The sequence below is a fragment of the Leptinotarsa decemlineata genome, unplaced genomic scaffold (genome assembly GCF_025532065.1).
Source record: "Leptinotarsa decemlineata unplaced genomic scaffold, Ldec_3_MD MMD2_tig00026282_RagTag_RagTag, whole genome shotgun sequence".
In the NCBI taxonomy this organism is placed as follows: Eukaryota; Metazoa; Arthropoda; class Insecta; order Coleoptera; family Chrysomelidae; genus Leptinotarsa; species Leptinotarsa decemlineata.
In genome coordinates, this window is record NW_027412668.1 from 11,383,485 (window position 1) to 11,399,681 (window position 16,197).

Here is a 16,197-nt window from a genome sequence, read left to right on the forward strand (position 1 = left end):
CGGCCCATTAGATGTACACGCTTATCACACAAGAAAACTGATTTTTATATTTCCCAAGTATAATTACAACAGAACCAGAAATGGACTGTTATACAAGTGTACCAAAATGTATAACCATCTTCCCCATTAGTTAAAACTATTGACAACAAAGTTTTTCCCAACATCAAACCGTTATTTTAACATCTCGACACGTGTTTCGATCACCAAGTGACCATCTTCAAGAAAAAGAATAAACTCAAAAGGAAGATTAAGATTATTTTAACACCTCGACACGTGTTTTCATCACCAAGTGATCATCTTCAAGGGGAAGATTAAACTCAAGAGGAAGATTAAGAGGAAGTTTAATCTTCCTCTTGAAGATGATCACTTGGTGATCAAAACACGTGTCGAGGTGTTAAAATAACGGTATGGTGTTGGGAAAAAACTCCAGTAATATTCTAATAAAAGGTAACAATTGTTCAAAATATTGTTATTTTCATGAAATACATTATATACCTAACTGAATCAATTAGTAAGTATATGATTGGCTAAACAATATTGTTGTTTATGTGAATGATATAATTTATATACCAATTAACATTACAAATCAGGTGCATTAATAAATTTGCGCTGCCTAGTGCAATTTCTTTTTTTTTTCCTTCACTTCATCACTAAATAATTGTATTCCCCGAGTTCATATTCAGTTTTGAATCCAGAGGAATTTATGACTATCCCAAAAGTCCTCAAAGAAATATAACATACCTACGCGTGCACAAAAAATATTCCCTAGTATGAAAAATATATATGCATTCAAATTTGATTGAGGGAGAAGGACGCAAATTGAAAAAAAACCCGAGACGTATTCCAAATCTCCAGTGTAATTCTTTGTCCGTTCCGAATGAATGCGTTCACTCCGCCTTATTGAATAATCGAGAAGCAACATCTTTCACGAAGCACGGCATACGCATCAAGAAAATAAGATCGGGAAGTCGTAGTGACTTTTGATAATTTGTGGTCAGGATTGTGGATTAAGAGTCATTGATATTTCAAAAATTGTACGTTTTTCAACACTTGTTATCAGGCGGATATCATAAACGGAAACTTTGTGTAATTTACTTGAGAATAATTGAAAACAACTTTGTAAAACAAGTCTCAAATGATCTTCTTCAATGCCTTACATTTCTTTCAATAGTTTCTCTTAATTCACCACACAATTCAAACATTGGTTTTATCTCTCCGTCCACTCTATGGTTTTATCTACCCATGTCCGAAAATAATGTCTGAAAATCAATTTTGATATTGCAGAATCAATACTCCTGACCGCTATGTATTGAATGATTCCGTACAGTCTATCTCGTCTTATGTTTGTAAATCTTTTGCTGGAAAAATCTTCACTTGTTTACTTTGTAGTAAATGTTCTAGAGGTAGCAAAAACGTATTTGAATTTCTGGAACTTCAACTAGCGTTCCCTAATATGACTAATAACCAGTCCGTGCAAAGATTATTATTAAATCATCTGAAAATGGAACTTAACAAGTGTGTTGGGTAGTAAGTGGACTGTAGATTGTGTGGTTTTTATAGAAACGTATAATTAAATTTGTACAAGATATCTGGATAATACATCTAATAGACAAATCGAGTTTTTTAACTGTCTTTCAGATCATGCAACATTAAAACACTGACTGTTTTTTCTCCCTTTTTCACTGGTGGCTGTGACCCTTGAAATGTCGGGTTGCATGGCAGGTAAAAAGTGCCATAGGCGTACGGCCAGCGAGGTTTTTGGCGTTAACAAAGTGATGCTCGACTGTATTGCCAAACTAACTGACTGTTATAAGAAAACAAGTATAGCTGAGGCACTAGTCAATCTAATAATAACACTGATGATCTTCAAATATGACTCAACCTCTGACGGAAGCACTAAACTCTTACGAAGGTTCGAAATAGATGAACACTTCAATCTAGCAGACCACTATTATAATCTTCACGCAGTCATTGTTCACTGTGGTTCTGGTGTTGAATCTGGTCATTATTACGCATTGGTCAAAAACGAAACGGGCTGGTCTAACTTTGAAGATAGTCGTGTCACTAAGTGTTCTGCCGATGCACTGAATTTAGTGGAGCCTCTGGAGTCACCCTACATTTTGTTTTATGAGAGAGACGATATTGGCAGATCAAAATTTTCAGATGATGTGGTGCTGCAGGTTTTTCCGGGTTTTTCTGCAGCTGGAAAAGCAAATGAGCCACTGGAATCAATGAAGTCGCCCCGGAGCGCCAATTAATTTTTATTGTTGTTTTATAATTTCATGATTTGTATTTTAGAATTATTAAAAACAATTAATGGTATTTTTCTCATTATAGATACACTTTCACAAATGAATATTAATTTAAAATGTTTCTGTTATGTCATAGAAAAAGTATAGTATTCTATTTACATAAATGACCATTATTCGCCTTTGGCTCTCTTGAGTAATGGCCACATTTTTCGATCATCGAATAATACCTTCACTCAAATCCAATTTTTGTTTCAAGGTTTTTTAAATTTCACTGCCTACTCATATGTTTTTAGTTTTATTATAGTGAAAATGAAACCATTGCTCATTCTCATGATCACCTGTCGAAAGCAGAAAAAAACATCAACTCCTATAACCTACAGAGTAACAAGATTACGGGACTAGGAAAGAGAGCTCATAAAAATAATTCATTTTAATATTTACCGTGAACAAAAATTCTGATAAAATTACTCGAAAAAAAAAAATAAAAAGAACTCCTATAACCTACAGAGTAACAAGATTACGGGACTAGGAAAGAGAGCTCATAAAAATAATTCATTTTAATATTTACCGTGAACAAAAATTCTGATAAAATTACTCGAAAAAAAAAAATAAAAAGAGGGGACACCCGGGTTTGAACCGGGGACCTCTCGATCTGCAGTCGAATGCTCTACCACTGAGCTATATCCCCTATGTGTATCAAAGAAACAAACTTAAATATCACGCATTACATATTACGCGTATTTTGTCTCCCGCCACATCTATCTGTCTATTGTCTGTTCAAAAGCGATAAACTCAAAAATTATCAAACGGATTTTCATACGGTTTTCACCAATAGACGGAGTGATCCAAGACGAATGTTCATGTGCATAATGCAGTTATTAATGTTTCATATGAAATGGAAGAAATTAAACTCTGCCCATCCAACAAAGTAACTCAAACAATGATAGATGCGTGATCGCCACATGATCATTACGCTGGCCAATCAGATTTATCTGAATTCAGCTGGCGGAATTCCTTCAGGCACCGTATTTCTCTACGGTGCTTCAGGTATATCTCAAAGTCGGAGTGATGAGTTACGTTTTAACGCCTGTGGTGTGTACATATACGGTATTTTGAAGTTTAAAATTTTTGAAATGTCAAGTAGTGATAAGGCTGATGAAACTGCTAAGAAATTATCCTATACCTAGCCGCATATAATTAAAAAAAAATAATAAAATTTCGGTCGTTTCTTAGTGCGACTCTGGGCAATCAGCCTTTGTCTGGGAGATCACGTGCACTATGCATGATAATGTTTTGGATCATTTTGTTGCTTAGATCGACAGAGTATATATATGTTATCCGTGACAATTCAGGGCGGTGGTGCTATCTCGCGAGCTTTCATCGAAACCGCGATAGCATATGTATATATTTTAAGGATATCTTAACTATACCACATATAATTCCTCGATAGGTACTACGTGTCGCCACTTTCCAAGAAGCCTTTCCCATTCAGAAAATGGAAAGTTCTCAATGGACTCTGACTTAGTCAATAACCCTTTCAGTTCAATTGCTGATAGACTGATGACCTCACAAAATGCCTTAAATTACCTGAAAAGTATAAACATCACACATAGGTACTTTTTCCTTGGAAGAGACGAGTATCGAAGAACTGAATTTGCTTTACTCAAGTTAGTTTAATCGATAACCTGGTCCTTTCTTACAGCAGCAGCAATATACAGTGCATTTCTTTAATGTCCACCCCCTTTTATTTTTTGAACAGGTCAACTCAAAAAATTAATTTGGGATGATGAAATTAATGCATGAATACTTTATTTTGAAGTGAAATTGGCAGATGAAACTTTCAAGATGGCGACTGGGCGCTATCTGGAAAGAAAAATTAAATGGAAAGGGGGATCTTGTGACACATCTCTTTGAAGCTCCTGAGAAATGCTTTACAACCCTAGAATATAATGTCAATATCTTCAACTAATACAATATGGCGGAACTGTTAATAATTACCTGAATACATTGACATTTAACTACATAATATGAGGTAATAAGCTTGGGGTAAGTTCAGAAGATGCTCGAAATGGTATCCTTGAACTTCTTGATATACACAACAACGTCAATATCTCTAGAAATATTTATTATTCTCTGCTGTATATCCAATACTGAAGCAGGTTCAGTTTCGTACACCTTTTGCTTCAAATAGCCCCATAAAAAAAGTCCAAAGATGTCAAACCTTGCGAGCAGGCTGGCCATTCTGTAGGACCTCGACGGCCAATCCAACGACCGGGAAAAGTAGCAATAGTTTCTTACTTGTCTGGAGTAATGTAGTGGTGCTTCATCTTGTTGGAATACAATATCTATATCGAATTCATTAGGATTCGCTTCGCGATTTCAGTGATGAGAGGGTCAACAGTAGTTTCCAGCAGTTCCCCTGTTGAATTTCGATCAATAAATAGAGGTCCTACAATATGGTTTCCCAATATTCCTGCCCAAATTTTTTTCTGGATATTGGGTATGTGTTTACCGGAAAACGTGAGGGTTGGTGTCACTCCAATGTTTTATAAACACAAAAATAACTTAACAAACCTAATCGTTGTTGAAATTGCCATATGGCAGATAAAAAGAAATATTTCTAGAAATATCGATATTAATGTGTTTGTCTTCAGAAAATTATTAAATGGTCCGCCATTTTTTAGTATATGAAAATATTGACTTCATATTCTAGGGTTGTGAAGTATCCGTCAGGATCTTCAAAATGATGTATCACAAGACCCCCCTTTCTATTTAATTTTTTTCCCAGATCGCGACTGACATTAAAGAAATGCACTGTTATCTGAAGTTTCAGAAGTTAAAATTGATAACACTTCAATATTCGATTATCACCTTATCGTGTTAAAAATTCCCATCAGGGTGTTTTTCTTTCAAAACTGTTGTGAATGAAATCGGTTATCAACTAACCAAAAACATACATTATGCTTTGGTAGAGTCTCAACTGCGATACATAATACTATCTAATGATTATGAAATATTAACATTTTCTTCACTGTTTACTTAGACGCCTCGCGGCAGGCCCTGCACCTGGTGTCAGGAACCTCTATACCCATGATAGACTAAGGTATTAAAACACCATCCAGACAGACCAAAATGAACTCCTCAGTGTCCGACTTCAGACCTTTCCGTCTAAGGAAAACCAAGGCCAGCTGCTTTAATGAACCGAAATCTTCAACGTCGTTGAACGTCATGCATCGACTCATCGTTGATCAGTCGCTCGGGCAGTTGCCCGAGGTTCGTTTCGAGCTGCGGAAGCTTGGCACTTGCCGTTACAACCCCGATTTTAACAGTGTGATCCGGCTATTATTATTATTTTCATTATTATTATATTCCGGAAACATGCAAACTTGAATAATTCAATATATGTGGAACGCGGGAGAGACGACTCCCCCTCATCGATCTATGCACGCAGAGGAGAGGTTGCATACTAATCACAGGATAGCCAACTGAATACAAGTAAATTACTAATTGAAATATTGAAGGTCGAAACACCTAGAAGGTTTTCATTAGCGCATGGTGGATCCAATTCCAACCCACTGATAGGATTCAATTATAGCCGGAATTCAGTTTCATACACTTTCCTGATGCCAGTTTAATTTATACCAATTCTTGTTTTCTGGTTCATTTGTTTAAACGCTATTACTGAATTAATGAAAATATTGCAATGACGAAAATTATTTCACGTTTTGAAAATAAACGGGAAATATTTTTTGGTTATAGAATTTGAGTTGTGGAGGAATTTCAAATCAAAGTTAAATCTAATTTAAAAAAATTGTTCAATCGAGATTTTCGGAACTAATTTAATGCCGAGATAATTAAGACCGGTATTAACGTATTTTCTACAAAATTTTGTAGATTGACATGTTAGTTACAAAACGTATCCAAACCACACTTTGGTACTTTTTACAGTTCACAGAAGCACGGCACGTGCTCACCATACAATATTTTTGTTTTTTGGGTGTGTTCAGCACTAACTACCCCTTTTCCACATCGTGCTGTCATAACGGGGTTTCCAACAAGAATTTTCAAACTTTGATAATTGATAACGCCCATCTTGTTGAAGCTACATCTGTCAAATTAGTTTTCAGTCTGTTTTGCCAAATCATCCTGAACGTATATAACATTCAACAACATATGCAAATAACAAAATTGTTTTATAAAAATGGTTGTTCTGTTCGGGCAACGTACCGCGCGCTATCGTGCTACCGAGAGGATTATTCGCAATGCGGTGTATAAATTTGAATCCATTGGTTCAGTAAACGATCGACCAATATCCGTACGTCGACAAACTGCAAAATCTGCCGAAAACATTACCTCTGTCTGTAAGAGTGCGCAGGAGAATCCGAAGCAGTGGATTTCGCGTCGCTCGCAAGAACTCGTGCAGGCCCAAATCACTTGCGTCGTGATTTGGGCCTGCATCCGTACAAAATTCAACTGATCCAGGAACCAGGAAGGTAAACCACTATAGATAACGACGTGTGTTCGCTGAATGGCCTCTGGAGCAGTTATGAACTTACCCTAATTTTCATTTAAAAATCATCTTCAGCGATTAGGCCCATCTCTGAATGAGTGAATGGGTACGTGAACAAACAAAACTGTCGAGTTTTAGACGACACCAATCCACATGAGGTTCAAGAGCGTCCAATGCATCCCGAAAAAGTAATTGTTTGGTGTGGATTTTGGGCTGGCGCTGTCAGCGATCCATATTTCTTTGAGAAAGACGTTGGTCAGACCATCATTGTCAACGGTGAGCACTATAGGTCGATGATTACCCAACTTCTTTTGGCCTTAATGATCTGGACACCAACGATATGTGGTTTCAATAGGACAGCGATACTTGCCACAAAGCTCATGTCACGAGTGATTTGAGGGTATGGTCATCGCATGATGACACTGCTAGCCCAAAATCCACACCAATCAGTAACTTTACAGGATGGATTGGAGGCTCTTGGATCTCATGTGGATTGGTATCGTCCCAAATTCGACAATTTTGTTTGTTCATGTACCCATTCATGTTTGATGCCCTCGACAGAAGAAAAGTAGTCCTGCAAGCTTATGCAGATTACCTTGTTGGCGAGGTACACGTCGGGAAGGGTAGCTTGTTATATCCTCCAAAGAACGTTAGACGTTGCTCACAGTTGGTGCCTGAGGGAGCAGATGACTGTCAACCCCAGCAAAACTGTGATAATCCTCTCCACCAGGAGGAGAAAATTGGATGATCTAACGCCACTTTCCCTCAATGATGAGGTCATTTTTTTGGAATGGAGGTGAAATATCTTGGCATTGTCCTTGATAAAAACACACCTGGAACGTTCACTTGGAAAAAGTTTTACACAAAGCCAGACTGTCCCTATGGACATGTCGAAGGATTTGTGGCGAAATTTGGGGTCTAGGTCCCAAACAAATCAATTGGATTTATGTGATGATTGTCAGACCTGGTGTCCGAAGGCTTTACAGAAAACGGCTCAGGCGAAGCTCTCTGGCTTACAGAAACAGGCTTGCCTGGCAATCAGTGGTGCCATCAGTACCACACCATTACCGGCCATGGAGATCCTTCTAGATCTACCTCCTCTCCACATTTTTCTGGAGAGAAATGCTAATTGGACTGCATATAGACTTGTGCACATTGCCAATTGCACAAAACAATTTAATGCAAAGTGCAACAGACTGTTGGTTGACACTGAAAGTCTCAGCATTCTGGAAATGGCCTCTGACTTCATGCCTCCAACTGTCAACTACGAACTGCCTTATAAAGTACTGTTCTCGAGTAGAGAGGACTGTATTCTCCGGGAGAAAGAAATATTGAGAGCAGATAGTTGTTAGTTCACAGATGGATCAAAAACACCTTCCGGTTCTGGTGCAGGTGTTTTCAGTCGCAGACCCAGAGCAGAAATTTCAACCTGCCTAGGAACCTATGCGACTGTATTTCAAGCTGAAATTTACGCTATTGAATTGTGTGCGGACAGATTGGAAGAATCCAACCTCATACACAAGTCAATAAAAATATTCTCGGACAGTCAAGCGGCGTTGGAAGCTCTTGGCTCCTACCAAGCAACGTTTGAATTGGTATCAAATTGCCAAAAAGACTCTCACCGATAGGAGGACTTAACAGATTGTCTTTGGTCTGGATTCTTGGCCATACTGGCCTGGAAGGCAATGAGGCTGCTGGCTCCCTTGCAAAGGAGGGTGCTGCAAGTAGCTTCATCGGACCAGAACCTGTAATGGGCATCGCTTCAGGCTTTGCCAAACAAACATTGAACACCTGGATGGCAAGAAGATTTATGGACTTCTTCCAGGATTGGCTCACTGCAAGGCGTTTATTTATCCTTCGAAATTTGATACCAAACAATTGTTGGACTACAGTAGGAATGAACTATGATGTCTAATAGGCCTTCTTACAGGTCACTGTCATTTGAATCATCATATGCAGAGACTCGGATTGTCGGAAGACAGTGTGTGGCGCCTCTCTTTGTTCCTGCCCCACTGGGGACCGAATCAGGTTTTTAGAGTTCGGCAGAGCCGTACTCTTACCATCTGACCTGAAAGACAGCTCACCATACAAACTAATCGGCTTCGTTAAGAAGCTGAGTTTATTTGGTCGAGTGTGAATAGATGGACCTAACCTAACATGACCCATTCATCCAGAAATGGGCCTGAAGATGATTTTTCGATGAAAATTAGGGTCAGTTGCCAACTGCTCCAAAGCCCATTCAGCGAACACACGTCGATGTCTACGGTCATTTATCTTCAGTTCCTGGGTGAACTGTACTGGTGAACACACAAGTCACGACGCAAAATTCGCGAAACAAGTTGTAGTTTGCGAAAAGATGAGTTCTTGTGACCGTAAAAGGGGCGAAACACGCAGTATGCTAGATCCATCCATGGATGGGGATTTGACAAAACAGACTGAATAAATTACAACTGATTTGACAGATGTAACTTCAACAAGATGGCCGTTATCAATTGTCAAAGTTTGGATCTCCTTGTTGGAAGACACTTCAGTAGTTAATTCAAAAAAAGTTTGAATTGCGTTTTGAAAATCTGGAAACTTCTTATTTTGATTCAAAATCAGACTCATGCTTTTTTTCAGCTATCCATCTTGTAGTGGGTCATTAGCTCCTGGTTTAGCTGCAGATATGCATTTTCTATCAGACGTAATAGCCTTCGTGGGACCGGCTTGTCTTTTCGCATTGGAACCAGTTGCAAGGCTTGCTGCCTATTGGAATACACCGATCATAACTGGAATGGGGGATCAAGTGAGTATTTCAACAAAGATGAGTCACATACAAGCAGGTTGTTGTTTTTCAGCCTCCATCGGAAGGCGAAATTTCGGTTACATCGAGAATCCTCAGGAGGTATAATGCGAAAAACAAAAGTAATACTGCGGTAAGTTTTTAGAAATTGTCTCCGTGAGTTCTGTACAACTTTCTGTAATGATTTAGCTTTTCTGCATCACCTCATATATGACCTGATTTTGCAATTTTGATAGTTTTCATTATAGTATATATGTGGAAAATGAAGTTTTTGGTTCAGTTACTATATACTACTCTGTTGAAAAATGAGGTGGATTCTCTATTTTGCCCCCTTCGAAGTAGCCCCATCAGATAAAATACACTTGTGCCAGAGTTTTTTCTCCTCGAAGCAATTCTGATATGCACATTTTGGTATGTCATTGAGCTCTCTCAGCGATTCGGCTTTGATCGCCTCAATTGTCGCAAAACACCGTTCTTTCATGGGTCTCTTCAATCTTGGGAACAGCAAAAAGTCGTAGGGAGTCAAATCTGGTGAATACAGTGGCTGAGGCATGATTACGATGTTGTTTTTGGCCAAAATATTACGAACAGCAATGACGAGTGAGCAAGTGCATTAGTCATGAATTGTTTTTTCACAGTACTGGACGTTTTCTTCGCTTTGTTTCTCGCAAGCGGCGTATAACTTCAAGATAATACTCCTTATTGACCGTACGACCATGTGGCAAGGACTACGCTACGGTAATCGATGTCATAACAATATTAGTCTAGTACATTGTTTATAAGCAATTCGAAATTTTTTTTTGCATTATGTTAATTGAAAAAATAATGATTAAAAAAATGGTTCCTAAAAAAATGTCTTTGTTGCTGAAAGCTTCGTTTGTTAATTAACGATCATTTTTTGTGACTAAATATTAAAATTAAGGAACCGGTTTTTTTTTAATCATAAATTCTATTGTTCTTCAAGGTTTTGAACTTTTTTCATTCTTTTAATTGTTTATTTAAAAAAATTGTTATAAACAAATAATTTTTTTTTCAATACTCCATTCTGTAATAAAAATTGCTATGTGTTTTTTTAATTTATACTATTTTTTATAACACTTTTAATATTGTGATACCTTGATACTTGTCTTTTTCATTCGCTCCTCCAGTTTTATAATTATAATAACTTTTGAACTATTGCAGATATGACAAATATGCTTCAAGCCTTTTTTGTTAATTATGAATTTATTGATAATTCAAGCCTTTTACTAAAGTGAACATATTCGGCTTATCAAGGCTGCTGCGGAATTAGTTCGAAAGCAAATCAAGTGTACCAAATACACGCCCGAAGAAGTCATTGTATGGCGAAACACGTGTAGCGCTTTTGTAAAACTGTTTAGTGAAAATCACACAATGAAGTGTTTTTTAAATGCGTTTAAAATAATATGATGTAGTTGGGAATTGTAGGATGATGAAGGTAAGAAAGTACAATGTCTGCCAAAAGAGAGATTCCTTGATATAATTTTGACGTGTCCCACATTTTCGGGCTACAGAATATATTAACAAAGAGTTTGAAAGTGAACTATTTTCGTTGGGACTCCAGTATATTTTTAAACAATTTTTCAATAGTCTAATAGGCATAGCTGCCTATTTTGAAAATGTTATAAAACGAGTATTTTTTCAATCATTTCTTGACAAATTCACATCCGAAATTTCGAGTTCGAACTCGAAACTTTGATATTATTCTCAAAATTTCGAGATTAAAGTCGTAAAGTCGAATTTTCGAAATTTGAGTACAAAATCCAAGGTTGAAGTTGAAATTCCGAACCTAATGTCGAAATTTTGACTTTTTGAAGTTGTTTTTTTGGTTGAAAATGAGTGGATTGTTATATATATATGTTTTTCATTCTTTGGGCAGTGAAGAATTGTTCTGTGAATATGAACTGAACAAATTCTTTCGCAATGCGAAGAAAACATCCGGTATTGTGGAAAAACAATTTAAAACTTTTACGTCAGGATAATACACCTGCTCATTCATCATTGCTTATTCGTAATTTTTTGCCAAAAACAACATCGTAATCATTGCTCAGCCACCGTATTCACCAGATTTTCCCCCCTGCGACTTTTTATTATTCCTAAGATTGAAGAGACACATGAAAAGATGGCGTTTTTCGACGATTGAGGAGATAAAAACCGAATCGCTCAGAGAGCTGAAGGACATACCAATAACTGCAATTCATAACTGCTTCAAGGATTGGAAAAAACACTGGCACGAGTGTATTATATGTGAGGGGGGCAAAATAGAAATTGATGAGTAAATTATCTTCTTTGACAAAAATGAGAATTCACTTAATTTTTTGAACCGACCTCGTATGTGTCCATCTCTTCAAAATATACTTTTTTTAAATGTATTCCATTGGCTATAATATTCCCCTTCAATATATTGATTTAACCCTCGAGTAACTTACAATTGACGTACGTTCTGAAAGTTATGTTTCGGAATTCTATATAGTAATCAACAGAACGGTCACGTGATGATATCATTATCAGAGTTCGCATTTGTTTCGAACTTCATTTGCTTAATCGTTGTTGCGTTAATCAACGTACCACCAAATGACACGAACGCACTCAACTTGATTGTGCTTCCTGTTTGATTAAGTATGCGATTAACTCCGGAAATACGTTCTATTAACATTTTTTCTTGCTGATTGAAATAATGTAAACAAAAGTAGCAATTTTCCGTGGAAACTTCATCTAGCCATGATTCACTTACTTTGTAATTTATTCCGGAGGTATGTGCTACAGTCAACTGATGATAATAATATACTCATTTGTTGATAGAGAAAATCGGTGCTCTGTTTTAGAGTTCTGATTTGAAATCAAGTCCAGTCAAGTCAAAATATGCTTTAATGTCTGAAGTTTGACAAAGTTTGGTTGAATTAATTAAATAAAAAAAACAAACAAACAAAATTACACATAATAACTATCGCTTCTTAGTCATATATAACTATAAAATAATAATTTTAAAAAACTACACCTCACGATTTGATATCCACAAACTTTATTAAAATATATATATATATATATATATATATATATATATATATATATATATATATATATATAATATTTATATCAATATTAAATTCTACAAAAAGGATTTGAAGCTTTATATCTTCTATTAATTATCTGCGAGCGCTTTCGACAATTGCATCAATCAAAATATATATATATATATATATATATATATATATATATATATATAGGGAGAGGGTAGTCGTTGCTGACTAGTTAGGAATGAAACTAAACAAATAGTGGGGCTTAGCAGCAAATGAAAGAGTACTCTTCAAAGTTTGTCCAAGCTTTCGGAAATTTCATAAATTGTTTCCATCATCAGGGATGCTACAAAATTGAGGGTGTAAGTAATATTAAGATATAAATGAATGGTTAGACTTACAACTTTTATGAGGATGTTTCATACGATGGTTATGTAAAATATTGGACACAAAGTGTTGGACGAGCATTGATACAATAAATTTATAAAAATGGCTAAAGGATGTCTAATATTGGATAAAATATTTGATGAAAAACGTTACAGTTTAAAATTGTTTTGAAAGAAGACAATGTCACATGTCGAAATTTCACAAACGTTTCTTTTGGTTAGGATTGACAGACAGTTGACATGGAATATGTCCGTGGTTTTAGTGATAAAAGCTGTTGCCAACTTTAAATTCTTTTTAAATTTCTACCTGTCTGTAAATTTTAAAAGTGAATTTAGGATAATAACATTTGGATTAAAATATAAAATACATTATTCTATTGATGCTAGACTTGATAAATTCATTGAAACATTGTTATATGGGTTTTTATCCAACGTCAAAAGATAGGAATATATCTCACTGAGATGATTAATATCTGTTTTTTTATTAATACAATTTCCATTTTCAGCAATGAAGGCCATTTCAAGAAAGGACCTTTTTGTTAAATGTCTTTCACTAGCTAAGACCTTAGTGGCATCAAAATTCATATGGTGCTCAAACTTGTTGACATGTTCAGCTAGAGCACATCTTTCAGGATGGTGTCTACAATCACTTTTGTGAAAGGTTATTCTGGAGCTTAAAGTTCTTGACGTTTGACCAACATAGTTTTTGTTGCACGATTGGCATGGAATACTATGTATCACATTCGTTCGAGAAGTGAGGGAAGGTTCATCTTCAACTTTGGTGAATAAAGTTCTAATTGTGAGAACTGCTTTGGTGGCTATTTTAATATTAGGTAATTCGTTGAAAATTCTAGAGAGTTTGGGAGTGATCACCCTAATGAAGGGTAAAGTACTGTAAAAAACTTGAGTTGGAGCAATATTATTTTCATTGTTTCCAATTATATTTGGGTTTGGTAGAGAAGTTGTAGTAATGTCTGATATGGATAAGGAATTAAACAAAATATTTTTCAACATACTTAAAGGGTATGAGTTATCAAGAAAAAGTTTAAGCAAAATATCAAGATTTTTTTTGTGGAATTGGATGTCAGAGATTTTCAACACTCTATTTTTCATTTGTTTAACTAGATTCACTTTTATCGAGTATTTTTGATATGATAGTTAATATATCTTCCTGAGCTACAAGGTTTTCTGTACCAATCTATCTATTTATACCAACAACAATATTCTGATACACTTTACACTTTACAACACTTTAAGAAAATAGCCAGTAATAAAGTATATTTAAAATTTCCAACTGTATTCAGAGTCAGGCACAAATCAATCAATCGATGAATCATGCTATTGTCCAAGAAATCCTTATTGACAAAGCTAGTGAAACTTTATGAAGTCATCTAAAAAATAAAATTGTTCAGGCCAGTCTCAACTCCCTATACTGTAGGTTAATGGACTGACACCTATAACTGACTGACACGATAACAACTACTCCCCTGGCTAATACCACGAAGGGCGTTGGATTATATCTGACAGGTGTCAGTGCAGAATTCTTCACTGAAGTTATTCGTGCATATGCTGTTGGCGATACAACTGCCGCAATAGATTTTTAATTATTTGAACACACTTGCAGACCGGTTTCGGGCTGTTTGGCCACTCGTCAGTGCAAGGTAGTGTCTATCATCAACATAAAGTCGATGATTTACGATAATTGAAAATCGAATTCCTTCAAAGTGTCATTCCTCGAACTAGGCTGAAGCGGACAACAAAACAACAGATTTGTCATCGCGCCATCTGCATGTGAACGAGGTAACCAACCGCATATCCGAAATTTGCCCAATTCCTCGTATAAGGAAAGAAATGTGAAGCACTGATTTCATCAAATCAGATATGGTTTCAAATAGAACTATCTTACTTTCTAATACACAAGAACTTGAAATTTGCCCCAATGACTCCTGAATGGTCATGAAATCGAAACTTACTCCCATATCGATACAAAACTTTCTCCAGTATGTTGAGGGAAAGCTTACACTACGATGAAATATTTCCAAGATCCTGTATTTCTTTCATATTTATTAGAATGATCCTTCAGTAGGTTTACGTCAATAACCAGGAATATAATTTTTCACTAAATTCTCTGTATCATATCAATAAAGTACTATTTTATTGTATATTTCAGGGAATATTGAACGATAAAAGCAAATATCCCACTTTGACAAGAATGTCCTACTGCCAATGTAGATTGACGAAAGTGTTTGCCAGTATATTCAAACAATTTTCTTGGAAACATATAGCTCTGATTTTGGATAGATCGGACCTTTTTTCACTCACTGTAGGTAAGTTTCGTTTTATACGTAGAAACAAATTATTATGTTTGTTTGAAGGTGGTTGACAATGTTTCATGGTGTACTTCATCAGTTCGGACTTCCATTGTCTGATATAATATAAATTGATTTGAAATCCCTAAAAAATAATTTTAAAAGATTAACCGAAAATAACAATTTTATTAAACAAATAAATTGAAATTACAAAGAAATAACATACAAGCCAACAACCAAAAAAATAAAAAATAGAAATATTAATAAAAGCTGAAAATTAAAAAATATTAACAAAAATGAGAAATAAAAATTAAAAGATTCCAAACCAACTTACGTCACGACGTTTCGATTGTTAGTATCCACAATCGTCTTCGGGTGATAACTGGACTTATTCCTCTGAGATCCGACTATTTATAGATCATTCGAGTGCTTTCACCTATCCCCTCTTCCCTCTCACCGCTTCATTGGTTTTAACGGGAAATGACCGTTTGGCGGGAGTTGGTCGTTTTTCGCTTGATTAGAGGTTTCCATATGTTACGTACCTCTACGCTAGCTTGACTAAATGCGTTGTTGGACAACATATACGCGGCTTCTTTGAATTTTCTCCTAAACCAGTGTTCCTCTTTGTGGATGATTTCAGCTTGAGCCCACTTGATATTATGTTGATGAGTACAAACATACTCTGCTATTCCGGATTTGCAGGATTCTCCTCGCTGAGTGTGTTTTTTGTGCTCAGCAATGCGAACATTCAATGGCCTGATTCTCCGCACTCGCAGGGTATCCGTTAAATGCAATTCTTGGAATCGCAGTCCGCGTTTGGTAGCCTGGTTTTCGTGAGGCTGCTACGGATAGTGTTCCCAGATCTGAAGCAGGTCCTGATGTTATACTTGAACCCAATTCTTCTTACCCTTTCCGATAATCCT

At 36.2% G+C, this 16,197-nt stretch overlaps 1 protein-coding gene, 1 long non-coding RNA gene and 1 other non-coding gene across 3 annotated transcripts in view; 1 reads left to right on the plus strand and 2 right to left on the minus strand.

Moving 5' to 3' along the window:
- The window catches only part of LOC141484668 (uncharacterized), a 68,707-nt gene that overhangs the window by 42,103 nt on the left and 10,407 nt on the right, over positions 1-16,197 (minus strand). The gene's annotated exons all lie outside the window — the stretch shown is intronic.
- Positions 1-16,197, plus strand: part of LOC111513649 (atrial natriuretic peptide receptor 1) — a 71,180-nt gene that overhangs the window by 15,626 nt on the left and 39,357 nt on the right. The window contains exons 2-4 of the mRNA XM_074179794.1: positions 9,382-9,547; positions 9,600-9,677; positions 15,136-15,292. Of these exons, the coding sequence (XP_074035895.1) occupies positions 9,382-9,547; positions 9,600-9,677; positions 15,136-15,292 (401 nt within the window). The remainder of the gene's footprint in view (positions 1-9,381; positions 9,548-9,599; positions 9,678-15,135; positions 15,293-16,197) is intronic.
- TRNAC-GCA (transfer RNA cysteine (anticodon GCA)) lies at positions 2,869-2,940 on the minus strand. The gene has a single exon. It is a non-coding gene; the product is annotated as a tRNA-Cys (tRNA).